Below are 13,410 nucleotides of genomic sequence, written 5' to 3'. Positions count from 1 at the left end.
TCATGTCCTCCTGTTGAGGATGTGCCCTTCTGGCCCTGGCGGCAGCTTTCAAGTATTACAGACGAAAGGCTTGGTGTTGGTGGCTCATGTCATTGCATTTGGCAGAACATGCAACAAAAGCTTTGGAGAGGTGGGGGTGTCATCAGTGATGTCATTCTGTGACACTCGTGCCTGTGGTTTATGGGTTTCTTGCAGTGCTTCCTGGTGGATGAAGTAGAGCTCATCCCTTTGTATGTGTTAGAAAATCAAGAGGGTGTATCTGGCACACAGGAGGCTGGTGAGCCATACCTCTGGCCAGTGTTAGGCTCCATTTACGTTTCTCAGATTTCCAGGTCCATCTCTTCAGTTATTTCAACTTTATGTCCTGAGGTGATAATGGCATACAATGAAGAAACAAGAAACCGGGGCTGTACTCATTTATGCCCAGTGCAGGTTAAGACATAAATCCTCTTCTTCAGCAAACAAGTCATAACTTACAACATCTGAGTCTTCTCATAGTGTACTTATGAGCAAAAATATGTAATTACCTGCCAGTGGTAAGAGTGCTCCTTGTTCTTGCTCTGTCATGGTTTGGATGTTACTTGTGTCACTCCTAGAAGCATGAAATCCTCAGCATTCCAGGAGCTGCTGGATCTGCTTCAAAAGCCTTTTAGGGTTAGCTGATGCTTTGTACCTTCCAGATTGGAGGTTTGGTCTGATGCCTTTCCACAATGTAGTGGTTTCTGAGTGAACTGCCAGACAAAAGGGGATGTGTAGGAGACAGCAATTTCCAGGTGATATTGGACGCATATTGCCCCTACAGCCCTTTCTTGCCATGTGTTCTGCCTAAATGCTGCCTCATTTTGACCTCATGGCGCTGCTCCCAGCATAGCTCAGGCCACACCAAAAGCTGGGGTAGCCAAAATCAGAGCAAGAGTTGAGTGAAGAGTCACAGGCACCCCAGGATGCGGTTTGCCCCCCTGTCTGCCAGGGCACACTGCTGACTCCTATTGAACCTGCTGCCAGCCAGCACCCCCAGGTGCCTTTCTGCAGGGCTGCTCTCCAGGAACTCCTCTCCCAGGCTGTGCTTGTGTCCAGCATCGCTCCATCCCAGGCGCAGAATCCAGCATTTGTGCTGCTTACATTTCATGCCTTTGATGGCTGCCCAGTGCTCCAAGCTATCTAGATCCTTCTGCAAGACCTCTTATCCCTCCAGAGCATCAACAGCAACTCCCAGTCCCTTCAGCAAACTTGTGACCAGTGCATTCAACTGCTGCCTGTAGATGTGTGATAAAAGTATTGTCCACAAATGGCCCTAGAATGGAGCCCTGAGGAATATTGCAGGTGACCATTCACAAAGCACATCTAGCCCCATTCACTGTGACATTTTCAGCACTGCTCTTCAGCAGTTCTTTATGCAATGTATGGTGTACCTGCTCATGTCACATTTGACCAACTTGTCCAGGAGGATGTTGTGAAGGACAAGAGTTCAGCCAGGGCAGATGCAAAGTCTTGTTTCTGGGGAGAAGTGACCCGGTGTAGCAGGAATATCTGGTGGACCAATGGGTTAGAAACCATCTTATCAGAGAAGGACCTTGTGGTCCTAGTGGAGAAAAAACGGACAATGAGGTGGCAACCTACCATTCTAAGAAATGGGCCCATTAGTCCCCAGGGCTGCATTGAGGAGTGGTGCACTGACGAAGGGGAGGGGACCATCACATTCTCCTCAGAAATGCTGAGGACAATCCCATGTGGGATTCATTTCTTGGCTCCCCAGTGAGGAAGGTCTTGGAATTTATGGAGCAAGAGCAGTGCAGGGTAACCATGAGACTGGAGGGACTGGATCAATGTTTTCTAGAGAAGAGGGTGAGAAGTGGGCCACCCAGGATAGAAGGATGTGGAGGGGGCTGGAGGGGGCCCATCATCAATGTGAATAAACCCCTGATGGCAGGGAAAGAAGTGGTCGGAATCCAGCACTTGTCACTAGCGTGCACATGCAGAAGAGGCCCTGGGTACAAGGGGAAAGAGATGGGATTGCATGGGCAAAACAGGCAAGCCTTTTTGCCTGTTTAGAAAGAGAAAGAGTAGAAGAGGTGGTGGAGTCTCTGTGCTGGGAGCTACTGAAACACCACCTGGCCATGGAGCCACGAATGCAGCTCCAGTTGCCCTGTCCTTGAAAAGGGATGAAAGCACCTTCTCTGGAGAGGTTTGTGCTGTTGAAAATGATTCTGAGGAGACTCAGGCTGGGATGCTGGAGAATTTATTGAGACAAAAGAATGAAAATGTAAAAGCACCAAAAGCACCAAGTGGAAGTGAGACAGTCTGAGGTGCAAGGAGTGCGACCATGAGCAGAAGTCTTCTGCTTGCAGTTCTTCCTGCCCTGCAGTGCAAGCAGCATACCAGATGTACCCGAATGGTCTTTGACTTGTAAGAAGGGGTTTACAGGAGAGAGTCCTGGACACAGGCAAAGAGATGATGGGAAGAAGGAAGCAGTACAGCAGGAGGAGGTGCAGGGGCAATATCTTCAGGCATCCTGGGCACGCCCCTTGCCCTGTTTCTTCTCTTGGTGCCTCGAGAGAGGGAGCTGTGGAGGGCAGGTCCACGTGTCAGGAACTGCCCAGAACTGCATCCTCAGACCTTGCCATGGCTACGAGGGTGTAGGTGGTTGGTTTCAGGCGTGCTGTCAATGGCCCTTAGCAGATGTTGCATCCCCTTCCTCTGCCGTAGCAGCCCAGGCCTCCGAAGCCGTAGCCAAGGCCGTAGCCGAAGCCCCCAGAGGAGACGGGCACTCCCTGGGCGCTGAGGACGTTGCCCACGGCAGCGGATGAGGAGGATCCGACGGCGGTGCTCTGGGGGAAGGAGCTGAGGATGGGTCCTGGCAGGGTGACCAGCACGGTGGAAGGCTGGATGACGACGCGGGAGTCCTCGCACTGCCTGACACAGGGCTCGTTGCAGCTGTTGGCCAGCGGGGTGGGTCCGCAGGGGCGGCAGAGGTCGTAGCAGGCCATGTGTGTGGGGTGGAGGGGCCCTGTCAGGGGAGAGGAGAGGAGAGGAGAGAATGGAAGAGAGGGTGTGGGGAGAGCGGAGGGCGTGGGGGTGCGAGGGGCGGTGGTGCAGGAGGGCGAGGCAGTGGGGAGGCTGGTGTGGGGCTGTGGGGCTGTGGTGCTGGGGAGGCGTGAGGGGTGCTGAGGCTGGGGCAGAGCGTGCTGGAAGAGCCGGGGCAGGGGGGCAGGAGCAGAGGGCAAGGGGCTTGAGGCTCACCTTGTTGAGCGCGCAGGAGAAGGCGTCAGCAGAGGCGAGTGAGGGACAGAGGCGCTGGGCCGGCTTTTATGCTGGTGCTGGAGTGCCCGAGGGCTCTGAGACAGTCTCTGTGCATGACAGCATGTTTGTGCAAGCAGCTGGGGCATGGCAGATCCTTGCAAGCAATTAGCTGTGGTTGTGTTTTCCGTCCTGCAGGTCTTCAGTTTCATGTCCTCCCTTTGAGGATGTGTCCTTTTGGACCTGGCGGCAGCTCTCTAGTGGGAGTATGACAGGTCAAAACTTGGTGTTGATGGCATGTGAGTGCAAAACATGGAAACCAAGCTTTGGAGAGGTATAGGTGTTGTAAGTTATGTCATCTCGAGGCACTCGTGGTGTAGTTTGGGGTTGTGTTGTGATGATGGGCCCCAATGTCATAGCAGCTCTGTCAGGGTGTTGTGGCCTTTGGAGCTGTGCTGGCTGTGAGCGGCTCCCTCTTCCATCACATTCAGTCCCTCTCCACCTTGCTGCCGGGTCTATTCTCCTGCCTGTAGTCCTGTCCTTTCCTTTTGTGTGAGCTCTGTGGGTGTCTCAGTGCCCTTTGTGCTCTAAGGTTGTCCCTTGGAGTAGTGTGTTTCTCTGGAAAGTTTTTTGTAGGCATAGGTTTAACAATGTGGCTTTATGAGATGAGGCCTGAAACTTCCCCCATATCTGTTAGACCCTGTTGGGATTATCTGTGTTGCATAAATTCATGGAAAACCACTTCCAGTGAAGGGACCCCAGGATGGAGCAGGGAAAGAGTGTGAGAAGGAAAGAGGAGAAGCGACAATGTGTGTTCAACTGATCACAGTCCCCAGTTCCTCATCCCTTTGTCCTGTTTTGAGCAAGGGAATACGTACTTCAGGAGGGAATTTGACTGTAAGGAAGGGAGAGGGGAAAGGTGTTTTCAGATTTGTTTTTATTTCTCAGAATTCTACTCTGACTTTTGATTTTGATAATTTAAATCAAGTTCCCTGAGTCAGGTGTGTTTTGTTGGCATCGAAAACTTGTGTGTGATCTCCATGTCCTCATTTCGACTCAGGAGCCTTTTGTCGTATTCTCCTCATCTCATCCTCTTAAGGAAAAGGAGTGATAGAGCAGCTCAGAGAGCACTTGGTGCCCTGCCAAGGTCAACACAACATACAGCTCCATCTTCACAGCAGGGCTGGGTCACAGGCTTGGTCCAGCACTTGTCCCAGTGTCCCCTGCAGGGCCTGTCCGGATCAAGGTGAGGATCATTGTGGCCTCACATTGGGGGCTGTCTGTGTGACCTCAGAGCAGCGGGATGGTGAGTTGGGGCCCCCTGCAGAGTTGGTCCCGAGATTCTGCAGCAGGGAGGGTGTCGGTCAGGAGATCCCCTGCATGGGTCACTGTTGGGCTGTGCAGTGAAGAGGGGCTGGTGGCTGCAGAACCTTCAAGTCATCATTTGTGAACCCTATAGCAAGGTGATACCACGGGCTGGGAACTCTGGTGTGTTTGGAATGGGGACCCAGCAGCCAGATGGTCAGTGCAGCACCAAGCCCACACCTGGATCAGAGAAGGAATGCACAGCAAAGAGGGTGGTGACCCTGGCACCCTGCATGGGATACCCATGGTCCTCACAGCAAGGGAGGGAATGGACACTCTTCTGCTCCCTGGCTAAGCATCACCTGAAGTCCTGTGTCCAGTTTTGACCTCCCCAGTGTAAGAGATACATGGAGGTGGGAGAAGAAGCCTTCCTGGAAAGCAGTGGCATGCCCCGCAAGGTCAAGGTGGTGGGCTGTGGTTTTAGATGTGTTTTTTGGAAGGGTAAATTGTGCTTGACCAACCTCTGTGTCTTCTTTGTTGAAGCCACCGGGTGCTGGAGAAAGGCCAAGCAGTGTCTGTTGTTGAGCGGTACTTGAAGGAAGCTTCTGACACTGTCTCCCATTACATGTTCCTGGAGAAGTGGAGAAAGTTGGGGTTGTGTAAGGGCCCAGTGAGGTGGATTGCAAAATGACTGAAGGGGTGGGCCCAGAGTCTCGTGATCAGGGAACGGCCACATGGGAAAACAGATGGAATTCCATGGTGTGATGGGTTCACCAGTAGCAGTCATTTTTTCTCCTTCTTGGTAGCTGGTGCAGTGCTGTGTATTTTAATTTCGGCCTGGGAACGGTGCTGATAGCACCGATGATTTTAGTTACTGCTCAAATATTTGGTGCGGCCAAGGACTTTCTGAGCCTCATGCTCTGCCAGGGAGGAGGGGCAGCCAGGAGGAAGCAGAGACAGGACACCTGACCCAAACTGACCAAAGAGGTATTCCATACCACAGCACGTCGTGCCCGGAATATGAGTGAGAGTTACGAGGAAGGGCTAGAGGACTGCAGGGTTGGGTGAGGTATCGGTCGGTGCTTGGTGGGGCTGGGGGGGGGCGAGTTATCGGTTGGTGGGTGGTGAGGTGTTGTATTCTCTTCCCTTGTTATTTCCTTTATCATTACTATTATTGGTGGTAGCAGCAGTGATTCGTGTTATACCTCAGTTACTAAACTGTTCTTATCTCAACCTATGGGAGTTGCATTCTTTTGATTCTCCTTCCCATCCCTCTGGGAGCAGAGGGAGGGCAAAAGGGGGGGGAGTGAGAAAGAGAGTGTGTGATTTATGGCTGACTTTGTTTAAACCACGACACATGGGCAAAGAAGGAAGCTGAATTGGCATTGGCCTTTTTCCGTGTGAGGACGGTCAATAAGTAGAAGAGGTTGTGGAGTCTCCTGGGTGGGATCTACTGAAAACCCAACTGGGCATGGTTAGGACAAGCTGCTATAAGTGGCCCTGCTGTGTCAGAGGGGGTGAAGCAGCTGCTATCCGAAGGTTTCTGCCAAACCAAATGGTTGTGTGATTCTGTTTGCTGGGAGGGCTGGAGAGCCTTGCTGGGGAGGAGAGTTAGTCCAGTGTGTGGTGGCACAGGGGCACTTCATCAGAGGCATGCAAGGGGGAGCGTTACCAAATCAACTGTTTAAGCCAGTGTCACATTTTGGCACACCTCCACACGTCGGGCTGTGTTGTTGCTGGTTGTGCTGGCATATCTGCTGCCCGAGACCTCGAGGTTCTTTTCCACCCCCCAATGGCCTGCCTTTGTGCTGTGTGGAGTTGGAATACCCTTGGTAGAAGAAAGGGAAAGGACGCGTCACAGACTTGGATGCAGAAGAACTTTATTGAGGCAAAGGAATGAAAATGTAAAAGCATAAGGTGATACAGAGCTGGTCTAAGGCATAGGTAAGATAACTATGCACTGAGGTTTTCTATTTGAAGGACATGTCAGAGCACTGAGGTCTTCCTGTCCTGACTTGGGAGAAGGTCCCTTGAATCTTTCTTAGCTCGTGAGATGCTGATTGTGACAGAGAGTACCTGATGTAGCAGATGCAGTGAAGTGGAGAAGGAAGTGGGAGAAGAAAATGAGATCCATGGGCAAGGGTAACAAACAGCTTCAGCTTGCCCTTAGCCTGCTTCCTTTCTAGTGACTTGAGAGGAGGAGCTGTGGAGAGCAGATCTATGGATCAGGAATAGCCCGGACATGCATCCTCAATCATTGCCATGGATTCAATAGTGCGGGCGGCTGATTTCAGGCATGCTGTCAATGGCCCTTAGCAGATGTTGCATCCCCTTCCTCTGCCGTAGCAGCCCAGGCCTCCGAAGCCGTAGCCAAGGCCGTAGCCGAAGCCCCCAGAGGAGACGGGCACTCCCTGGGCGCTGAGGACGTTGCCCACGGCAGCGGATGAGGAGGATCCGACGGCGGTGCTCTGGGGGAAGGAGCTGAGGATGGGTCCTGGCAGGGTGACCAGCACGGTGGAAGGCTGGATGACGACGCGGGAGTCCTCGCACTGCCTGACACAGGGCTCGTTGCAGCTGTTGGCCAGCGGGGTGGGTCCGCAGGGGCGGCAGAGGTCGTAGCAGGCCATGTGTGTGGGGTGGAGGGGCCCTGGCAGGGGAGAGGAGAGGAGAGGAGAGAATGGAAGAGAGGGTGTGGGGAGAGCGGAGGGCGTGGGGGTGCGAGGGGCGGTGGTGCAGGAGGGCGAGGCAGTGGGGAGGCTGGTGTGGGGCTGTGGGGCTGTGGTGCTGGGGAGGCGTGAGGGGTGCTGAGGCTGGGGCAGAGCGTGCTGGAAGAGCCGGGGCAGGGGGGCAGGAGCAGAGGGCAAGGGGCTTGAGGCTCACCTTGTTGAGCGCGCAGGAGAAGGCGTCAGCAGAGGCGAGTGAGGGACAGAGGCGCTGGGCCGGCTTTTATGCTGGTCCCCGAGGGGCGGGACAGCCTTTGCGCATGGCAGCATTTGTCAGCAAGCAGCTGGTGCGTGCCACAGCCTGGCAAGTCACGAGCTGGGGCGTGTTCTCCTTCCCACAGCGCTCCATTGGCATGTCCTCCTGTTGGGAACGTGTCCATCTGGCCCTGGCGGCAGCTTTCAAGTGACAGTGTGTGTTTGGGAGCATTGGCATGGGAAGTGTCTGTCAGGGCACTCTGCAGACATAGCCAGAGCGTTAGAGAGGTGGGGTGGTGTGAGTGAGCTCATCCCGTGGCACTCGTGTGCTGTGGTTTGTGGGTGCCTTGTGAAGAGGTTTCCCATGTCCTCGTAGCCATGTAAGTGGAGGACAGTTTGCAACAGCAGGCTGTGCTAATGGAAATTGTTCTTGAGATCTGGTTATTCCTGTGATGTGGGGAGCACTTCCAATCTGTCCAAAATTTCGTGTTGTCTCAGTCGTACCGCTCCCCTCTTTCATGAGTGGCACGTTTGCAGCCTGGTCTTGGTTTGATGCAGTGCTTGATTTGGGGCCTTGTAAGGAGACCACCTTTGTAAGGGTGTCTGCTTTGAAATGATGAGTTTTGTAGACAAGGAGAGAGCTATTCTGATAATAGTCTTGCAAAGCCTTTGATGCTTTCTCCCATTGCATGGTCATGGGGTGTGGGGTCACCTGGGTTTGTGGGCAGTTGGTTTGATTGCTCTCTCAGCAGGTTTAGAGATGATGCAAAATGTGGAGAGAGACTCAGATGCTGGATGGTTGTGCCATGACTTAGAAGGAACAGGAGGTGCTGGAGAATGGGCAGAGAGGAATCTCCTGAAGTTCAACAGGAAGAAATGTCAAGTTTTCCATGTCGGGAGGAATGGCTCCTGTTGTCAGAACGTACCGGAGACTGAGAGGCTGGAAAGCAGCTTTGCTGAGTACAGCTTTGTGGTGCTGGTGGAGAGCAAGCTCAGGATGGTGCAGCAATGCACCCTTGCAGCAAAAGAGGCCAAGAGTCCCCATGGCCAAGAGATTTTGTTGTTGGTGTGTGTGGGGGGGGGTGTTCTTACTCTCTCTTCATTGCTGGTGAGGCTTTGTGAGGAGGCCTATGTCCAGTAGAGGTCTTCTCACTAGAGGAAGGACATGGATGTGGTGGAGGCAATCCAATGTATGACCACCAGGATGCTGCAGGGACTGGAACATCCTTGCTATGAGGAGAAGCCTAGAAAGGTGGAAGGGGGGTTTTCAGCCAGGAGGCAAGGATGCACAGGGCAGATGTCATCAATGTGTCTATATCCCGAGTGGGAGGGAATGAAGACAAGGGAGAGAGAATGTTCTCATCAGTGCCATGTCCAGGGCAAGGATGAACGGGGGAAGCTGTAAAGATGTGCCCTTTCTCTTGGAAGAGATGGCAACACTTTTTTGGTGTGACTGTGGTCAGCCGTGGCACTGGTTGTACAGGGGGCTGTTGGGAGTCTCCATCCTTGGAGGCACTGAAAAGCTGAGTGGACATCTCTGACAGCATGTTCTTGCTGACCTTGCTTAAGGAGGTCAGCCTGAAAGAGATGATCCCCAGAGGTCCCTTGTGCACTGACTGATTCTGTTTGCTATGTTACTGCTTGTGATGGCCCGGTAGCTGTGATTGGAAAGAGACTTGGTGAAGCGTGTGTTGCCATGGGGAGCTTGGGTCAGAGGTGTGGGTAGAAGTGCATTAGCATTTCCAAGGTTTTTGGCAAGGGAAGAGTTGGTGTCTGGGCTGGAAGCAAACAGGCGGGTTTTGCAGAGGACTTAATACATTACAGTGTTCTGGTGGACTTTTCCTCCAACTTGATGGCCTATTGAGCCCTGGCTTTGTGCTGGTTGAGGTTGGATGAGCACTGGGACAAGTAAAGAAGAGGAGGCCTCTTACGCTTGGATGCAGGAGAAGTTTCTTGAGGAAAATGTCATGAAAAGGCAGGAGAACCAAGGGAACCAGTGTGAGGTAAAAGTAGGGCAACCATCAGCCAGGTCCCCTGTGTGTAGCAGGTGTTGCCTGAATCCTGAGATCTTTGTGGCCCACAGTGGGAGCAGTGCTCTAGAGATTCCCAGGGGGGTTTAGGTTGTGAGATAGTGTTTGAAGTGGACTAGATCAGAATGAGAAGTGTGGAGAAGGAAGCTGGAGAAGAAGAGGAGTTCCATGAGCCATGTGTCCATGCAGCAGGAGGTGGGCCCATTCTCTCCTGGTTTTCAAGCATGCTGAGGTGCTGGGCTGGCTTTTATGCTGGTCCCTGAAGGGTGGGACAGCCTTTGGGCATGGCAGCATTTGTCAGCAAGCAGCTGGTGCATGCCACAGCCTGGCAAGTCATGAGTTGTGGTTGTGTTTTCCTTCCCACAGCACTCACTTTGCATGTCCTCCTGTTGAGGTTTGTCCATCTGGTCCTGGTGGCAGCTTTTAAGTATAATAATTTAAGGCCAAATACTTGGTGTTTGTGGTGCTTTTCAGGACACTTGGCAGAACTTGCAACCAAAGTGTTTGAGAGGTGGGGTGGTGTGAGTGAGATCATCCCGTGGCACTCATGTGGTGTGGTTTGCGAGTGCTTTGTGAAGTGGGTGCCCCATGTCCTGACAGCTGTGTCAGGCTGGTCTGGGCTTTGGAGCTGTGCTGGCTGTGAGGGGCTGCCCCTTCCATTGCATTCAGTCCCTCCCCACCTGGTTGCCAGGTTGCTAAGCCTGTCTTCAGGCCTTTCCCGTTGGGTGAGCTCTGTGGGTGTCCTGTTGCCCAATAGTTCTTGTGAGGTTGTCACCTGATGGTCTGGGTTTATGGAGTTAACTTCGGTTTATTTAAGTTATTATTTAGTTAAGTTTATTCCAAGGAAGGAGTGGCAGAGGCAACATGTGTTGAAATGATCATAACACTCTTTCTCCATCCCCTTTTGTCATTTTGGGAGAGGGAGTATGTATTTCAGGAGGGGAGGTGGACCTGCAGGAGGGGGGGATTTGGGGGAAGGTGTTTTAAAATTTGCTTTTATTTCTCCTAATTCTACTCTGTCTTTTGATTTTGATAAATGAATTTCCCCAAGCAAAGTCTGTTTTGTTGCCACTGGAGACCAGTGAGTGATCTCCATGCTGTTATCTCAACTCGGGAGCCTTCTGTCATATTCTTCTACATAGTAGAGGAAGTGACTGAGCAGCTCAGAGAGGAGTTGTCACCCAGACAAGGTTAACCCAGCATGGAGCCCCGTCTTTGTAGCAGATCTGGGTCGCAGGCTTATAGAATAGAAAAGATCATAGAAGACTTCGCGTTGGAAAGGACCTTAAGATCATCTAGTTGCAACCCCCCTGTCATGTACAGGGACACTTCACACTAAACCATTTCATCCAAGGCTCTGTCCACCCTGGCCTTGAGCACTGCCAGTGATGGAGCATTCACAACTTCCTTGGGCAGTCCATTCCAGTGGCTCACCAACCTTACAGTAAAGAACATCTTCCTTATATACAATCTAAACTTACCCTGTTTAAGATTTAACCCATTACCCCTTGTCCTATCACTACAGTCCCTAATGAAGAGTCCCTCCCCAGCATCCGTATATGCCCCCTTCAGATACTGGAAGGCTGCTCTGAGGTCTCCACGCAGCTTCTCTTCTCCAGGCTGAACAGCCCCAACTTTCTCAGCCTGTCTTCATATGGGAGGTGCTCCAGTCCCCTGATCATTCTCGTGGCCTCCTCTGGACTTGTTCCAACAGATCCATGTCCTTTTTATGTTGAGGACACCAGAACTGCACACAATACTCCAAGTGAGGTCTCACAAGAGCAGAAGAATGGGGCAGGATCACCTCCTTCGACCTGCTGGTCACGCTCCTTTTGATGCAGCCCAGGATACGGTTGGCTTTCTGGGCTGCAAGCACACACTGCCAGCTCATGTTCATTTTCTCATCGACCAGCACCCCCAAGTCCTTCTCCCTGATGGCAGGGAAAGAAGTGGTGGGAATCCAGCACTTGGCACTGGCGTGCACATGCAAAAGAAGAGGCCCTGGGTACAAGGGGAAAGAGATGGGATTGCATGGGCAAAACAGGCAAGCCTTTTTGCCTGTTTGGAAGGGCAAAGAGTAGAAGAGGTGGTGGAGTCTCTGTGCTGGGAGCTACTGAAACACCAACTGGCCATGGAGCCACGAATGCAGCTCCAGTTGCCCTGTTCTTGAAAAGGGATGAAAGCACCTTCTCTGGAGAGGTTTGTGCTGTTGAAAATGATTCTGAGGAGACTCAGGCTGGGATGCTGGAGAATTTATTGAGACAAAAGAATGAAAATGTAAAAGCACCAAAAGCACCAAGTGGAAGTGAGACAGTCTGAGGTGCAAGGAGTGCGACCATGAGCAGAAGTCTTCTGCTTGCAGTTCTTCCTGCCCTGCAGTGCAAGCAGCATACCAGATGTACCCGAATGGTCTTTGACTTGTAAGAAGGGGTTTACAGGAGAGAGTCCTGGACACAGGCAAAGAGATGATGGGAAGAAGGAAGCAGTACAGCAGGAGGAGGTGCAGGGGCAATATCTTCAGGCATCCTGGGCACGCCCCTTGCCCTGTTTCTTCTCTTGGTGCCTCGAGAGAGGGAGCTGTGGAGGGCAGGTCCACGTGTCAGGAACTGCCCAGAACTGCATCCTCAGACCTTGCCATGGCTACGAGGGTGTAGGTGGTTGGTTTCAGGCATGCTGTCAATGGCCCTTAGCAGATGTCGCATCCCCTTCCTCTGCCGTAGCAGCCCAGGCCTCCGAAGCCGTAGCCAAGGCCGTAGCCGAAGCCCCCAGAGGAGACGGGCACTCCCTGGGCGCTGAGGACGTTGCCCACGGCAGCGGATGAGGAGGATCCGACGGCGGTGCTCTGGGGGAAGGAGCTGAGGATGGGTCCTGGCAGGGTGACCAGCACGGTGGAAGGCTGGATGACGACGCGGGAGTCCTCGCACTGCCTGACACAGGGCTCGTTGCAGCTGTTGGCCAGCGGGGTGGGTCCGCAGGGGCGGCAGAGGTCGTAGCAGGCCATGTGTGTGGGGTGGAGGGGCCCTGGCAGGGGAGAGGAGAGGAGAGGAGAGAATGGAAGAGAGGGTGTGGGGAGAGCGGAGGGCGTGGGGGTGCGAGGGGCGGTGGTGCAGGAGGGCGAGGCAGTGGGGAGGCTGGTGTGGGGCTGTGGGGCTGTGGTGCTGGGGAGGCGTGAGGGGTGCTGAGGCTGGGGCAGAGCGTGCTGGAAGAGCCGGGGCAGGGGGGCAGGAGCAGAGGGCAAGGGGCTTGAGGCTCACCTTGTTGAGCGCGCAGGAGAAGGCGTCAGCAGAGGCGAGTGAGGGACAGAGGCGCTGGGCCGGCTTTTATGCTGGTCCCCGAGGGGCGGGACAGCCTTTGCGCATGGCAGCATTTGTCAGCAAGCAGCTGGTGCGTGCCACAGCCTGGCAAGTCACGAGCTGGGGCGTGTTCTCCTTCCCACAGCGCTCCATTGGCATGTCCTCCTGTTGGGAACGTGTCCATCTGGCCCTGGCGGCAGCTTTTAAGTGCAAATATTAAAGGCCAAATGCTTGGTTTTGATGGCGCGTTTCAGGACGCTTAGCAGATCATGCAATGGAAACATTGGAGAGGTGGGGTTTTGTCTGTGATGTGATGGCATGGCACTCGCATGCTGTGGTTTGCGGGTCCATTGTCAAGATTGTGCCCCATGTCCTTGTGGCCCTCAGGCTGCTCTGTGCTTTGGAGCTGTGCTGGCTATGAGTGCTTGCCTTTTCCATTGTAATCGGTCCCTCCCCACCTTGCTACCAGGTTGCTGAGCCTGTCTTTAAGCCTGTCCTTTCCTGTAGGATGAGCTCTGTGGGTCTTGGTGCCTATTTGTGCTCCTAAGTTTGTACTTGTTGTAGTGGGTTTATGTGTGAAGGTTTTGGTAAATGCGGCTGCGGTGGTGGCTTCTGTTAGAACATGCG

The 13,410-nt window shown here is 53.3% G+C and overlaps 2 protein-coding genes and 1 pseudogene across 2 annotated transcripts; all 3 read right to left on the bottom strand.

The window, feature by feature from the left end:
• Positions 1-2,477: 2,477 nt before the first annotated feature.
• Positions 2,478-3,020, bottom strand: LOC133208873 (feather keratin 1-like). Its single transcript, XM_061347086.1, has one exon. The coding sequence runs from the start codon at positions 2,985-2,987 to the stop codon at positions 2,673-2,675; it is 315 nt and encodes a 104-aa protein (XP_061203070.1). The 5' UTR covers positions 2,988-3,020; the 3' UTR covers positions 2,478-2,672.
• Positions 3,021-6,854: 3,834 nt separating this feature from the next.
• LOC133208872 (feather keratin 1-like) lies at positions 6,855-7,615 on the bottom strand. Its single transcript, XM_061347085.1, has one exon. It carries the CDS (start codon positions 7,167-7,169, stop codon positions 6,855-6,857), a length of 315 nt encoding a protein of 104 aa, XP_061203069.1. The 5' UTR covers positions 7,170-7,615.
• Positions 7,616-11,944: 4,329 nt separating this feature from the next.
• On the bottom strand, positions 11,945-13,001 carry LOC133208871 (feather keratin 1-like; annotated as a pseudogene).
• Positions 13,002-13,410: the final 409 nt, after the last annotated feature.

This window comes from Neopsephotus bourkii, unplaced genomic scaffold, assembly GCF_033783945.1.
Source record: "Neopsephotus bourkii isolate Nb327-2 ecotype Australia unplaced genomic scaffold, CSIRO-AGI_Nbou_v1 NB_292, whole genome shotgun sequence".
In the NCBI taxonomy this organism is placed as follows: Eukaryota; Metazoa; Chordata; class Aves; order Psittaciformes; family Psittacidae; genus Neopsephotus; species Neopsephotus bourkii.
The sequence above is the reverse complement of the archived record's forward strand: the minus strand, read 5'-3'. Positions and strand labels throughout refer to the sequence as shown.